The sequence below is a fragment of the Aquarana catesbeiana genome, linkage group LG06 (assembly GCF_042186555.1).
Source record: "Aquarana catesbeiana isolate 2022-GZ linkage group LG06, ASM4218655v1, whole genome shotgun sequence".
Lineage (NCBI taxonomy): Eukaryota > Metazoa > Chordata > Amphibia > Anura > Ranidae > Aquarana > Aquarana catesbeiana.
The window spans coordinates 17,935,607-17,938,834 of record NC_133329.1 but is presented as its reverse complement, the minus strand read 5'-3'; the positions used below and the strand labels follow the sequence as shown (position 1 = coordinate 17,938,834).

At 32.7% G+C, this 3,228-nt stretch overlaps 1 protein-coding gene across 1 annotated transcript; it reads left to right on the top strand.

Moving 5' to 3' along the window:
• Positions 1-1,610: 1,610 nt before the first annotated feature.
• LOC141147862 (olfactory receptor 5B12-like) lies at positions 1,611-2,582 on the top strand. Its single transcript, XM_073635030.1, has one exon. It carries the CDS (start codon positions 1,611-1,613, stop codon positions 2,580-2,582), a length of 972 nt encoding a protein of 323 aa, XP_073491131.1.
• The last annotated feature ends 646 nt before the right edge of the window (positions 2,583-3,228 follow it).

The following is a 3,228-nucleotide window of genomic DNA, read 5'->3' as shown; positions in this document are numbered from 1 at the left end:
GAATATTCACAGCAGAAGTGGCGCGCCACCTGCAGGCGGAAATGCCAAATCACATATATGTGTACCGGCGCACACCTGCTGCCCACTAGACTTGTGCACTGACAAAAAAAAATGTTCGTTTTTCATTGCATTCGTTTTTTTTTTTCTTTTTTCGTAAATTCGAACATTCAGAAATTCGGACATTTGAAAATTCGGAAATTTATAAAAGGTTTTATTGTTATTATTGTTATTTATTATTAGATTGTTACATTCCATTCTTTTAGATACGGCATTTGTTATTTCAGATGATTCGTAACTTTGGATAAATTCGTACTCGTTACGTTCACTAACGGCCAAATTTGAAAAGGAATTTCCAATACCTATAATTTAATAGTTATTATTAGTTAGTTATTTCAGAGTTTCGGGTTTTTGAATTTTCATTCTTTTGAATTTTTAAATTTTAATTCTTATTTTCAAATTTCCAAATTTTCAAATTTCCGAAATTCTGAATTTCCGAATTTTTGAATTTCCGAATTTCTGTATTTCCGAAATTTCTAATTTCCGAAATTTCTAATTTTCGCAAATTCGGAAATTTGAAAATTCCAAAATTCCAAAATTTCGGAAAGTGAAAAATTTGGAAATTGAAAAATTTGAAAAATTCAGAAATTCGAAATTCCGAAATTTTGGAAATTGAAAAATTCGGAAATTCTGAAAATTCGGTAATTTTGAAATTAACGGAATTTGTCAAAATTTGTTAAAAAACGAATTCGGAACTAAACGAATTGCACATGTCTACTGCCCACTAGCAGTAAAACTTCTAAAGGTGGTCAGCAAGTAGTTAAAGCTTATATGGGAGTTTAGTGATTAGATCTACTTTTATGCTTTTTTTTCAGGTTAATCTATTAGTGCAATTTTCTGTACTATAGTTTACTTTATTGTTGAGATGCTTCAACCACTTGTGTTCTGTGCAGGAAAAGGAAAAAAATACACCAATTTCCTAGAATACATTTTTGTCTTGATTAGAAATAATTCCATTTCAGTTTTGTTTTAGGAACGTATGATGGGGTCCACATCATACAGGCTGGTCTATGGCACAAATTAAAATTATATTTTCTTTCAGGGAATGTTTTAGCAAAGTCATAATTTTAGTTTCTGTTGCGGCAGGAATAAACGACTGTTCTCGGTTTCATGGTTGATGGAAGATGGATATTATGCTCTGCTCAGTGAATCCTGCAGTTACAGCAAATTGATACTCCATACATCCAAGTTGTAGCCAATATCTGGGAATTTTGGAAGAATTATATTTACCATCACTGATGGTATCAAAAAAACGATTTCATGTTTTCTGTGCACAATTTTAGTCAACATCTGAATTTCACTCATAGAGTTTCTCTATTCACTATTTTATTGTCATAAATTAAGTCTTAATTTAAATTCCTGGAAAAAAATGTCAATTGTATCTTATTTATAGGTGTTCGTAATTTTTTTTTTTTTTATAAATAATGAAAAAGTGAAAATGTGCAATTTAGGGAAAGCCTTATTTAAATTTCTTCATTTTGCAGTATTTTGGATGATTAACTTTATTAATATGTTTAACTTTTTTGCTATAAAAAAAGTAAGTTAATATCGAAATGGTAAATCAGACGATTCTGAATGAATTGTTCCTCTCCGGACTCTCTGACCTTCCAGGTCTTCAGCTCCCTCTCTTTTTCTTCTTCCTTCTCATCTACCTTCTGACATTAATCTGGAATTTTCTGATCATTGTCCTCATAGTCACCAACTCTCATCTCCATGTTCCTATGTATTTCTTCCTGGGGAACCTGGCCAGTTTGGACCTCTGTTATTCCTCATTAACCGTCCCACAATTGTTGTTTGATCTTCACACCGAGAGAAGAAATATTTCCATAAGGGCTTGTATAACCCAAGTCTTCTTCTTTATATATTTAATGAGTTGCGAAGCTTTTCTGTTGACTGCCATGTCCTATGATCGATATATCGCCATTTGTCATCCATTACATTACACACAGATCATGAGTTGGAAAGTGTGTGTACAGTTGGTGTCCATTGTGTGGTGTCTCAGCTTTACCAATTCTTTAATTCACACTCTTCAAGCCTTCAAATTAACATTTTGTGGATCAGATATTATAGAAAGTTTCTTTTGTGACCTTCCCCAGTTGTTTCGGATCTCCTGCAGTGACATCTACACCAACATTCTGCTCCTTTTTCTTTCAGGTGGCTTCCTTGGAAGTGGATCCCTAATACCGACCTTCCTGTCCTATGTCTCTATATTCAAAACGGTTCTAAAAATTCAAGCTAAGGGCAATAGAAGTAAAGTTTTCTCTACTTGTGTCTCTCATCTGACAGTGATGTTTATGTATTATGGCTCTGTTACTTTCAATTATTTTTTGCCAAGTACCCGCCATCATTTTTCTGGTGACAAAGTGCTGTCCATCTTTTATGCAGTGATCCTTCCTCTCCTCAATCCTCTCATTTACAGTCTGAGGAACCAGAATTTTAGAACAGCATTTCAAAGTGTTTTCAGGAAGATCTTACCACCAAAATTAGAGATACAAAGATCTGAATATAAAAGTAAAGGTCTCTAACGGGTGGTAACCTAGAAGCCAATTAGACATTAACATTAGACATGTTCATTTCGTTTCATTTTGAATTAATATTTGGACAAATTTTTCATTATTCGGAGATTTAAATCTATCCAAATACCCGAATTACAGTATAAACAAAGTTTACCGAATGCTCCAAATAACTGAATGAAATTCGTCTGAATTTCCAAAATTCTAATTGAAATTCGAATCAAACTTTTTCATCCAATCCCATTCGAATTCGAACTGTAAACATATTTTTGAAATCAAAGCCTGTGTGTGTTATTAGAGTTCCATTTAGAAATAATGCTGTTTTTGTTCAGCCAAAGGTGATTTAAAGAGTCATTGTAATCATTTGATGAAGATTTTGGTTTTGTTTGTTCACTTTGGCGCAATCAAACAAAAGAAAAAATATATAAAATTTTAGATTCGACCAATTCTAAATTTATCGGTTTAAATGTTTCAAATCGAAAAAAATCGGTAAATTCAAAGAACATGCGAAAGAAGACATAAAACAAATTCCGAATACAAATCCCAAATACGAACTCCGAATATGGATAGAACAAATCAACCGAATATAACTAAATAACTAGATTAGCCACTTCCCATGAAACAACGTACCTGTGCGTCAATTTGAGGAAGTGGTTGT

What these genes read in the sequence shown, in the direction of transcription:
- LOC141147862 (XM_073635030.1), top strand. Translation starts at nt 1,611, where the DNA reads ATGGTAAATCAGACGATTCTGAATGAATTGTTCCTCTCCGGACTCTCT.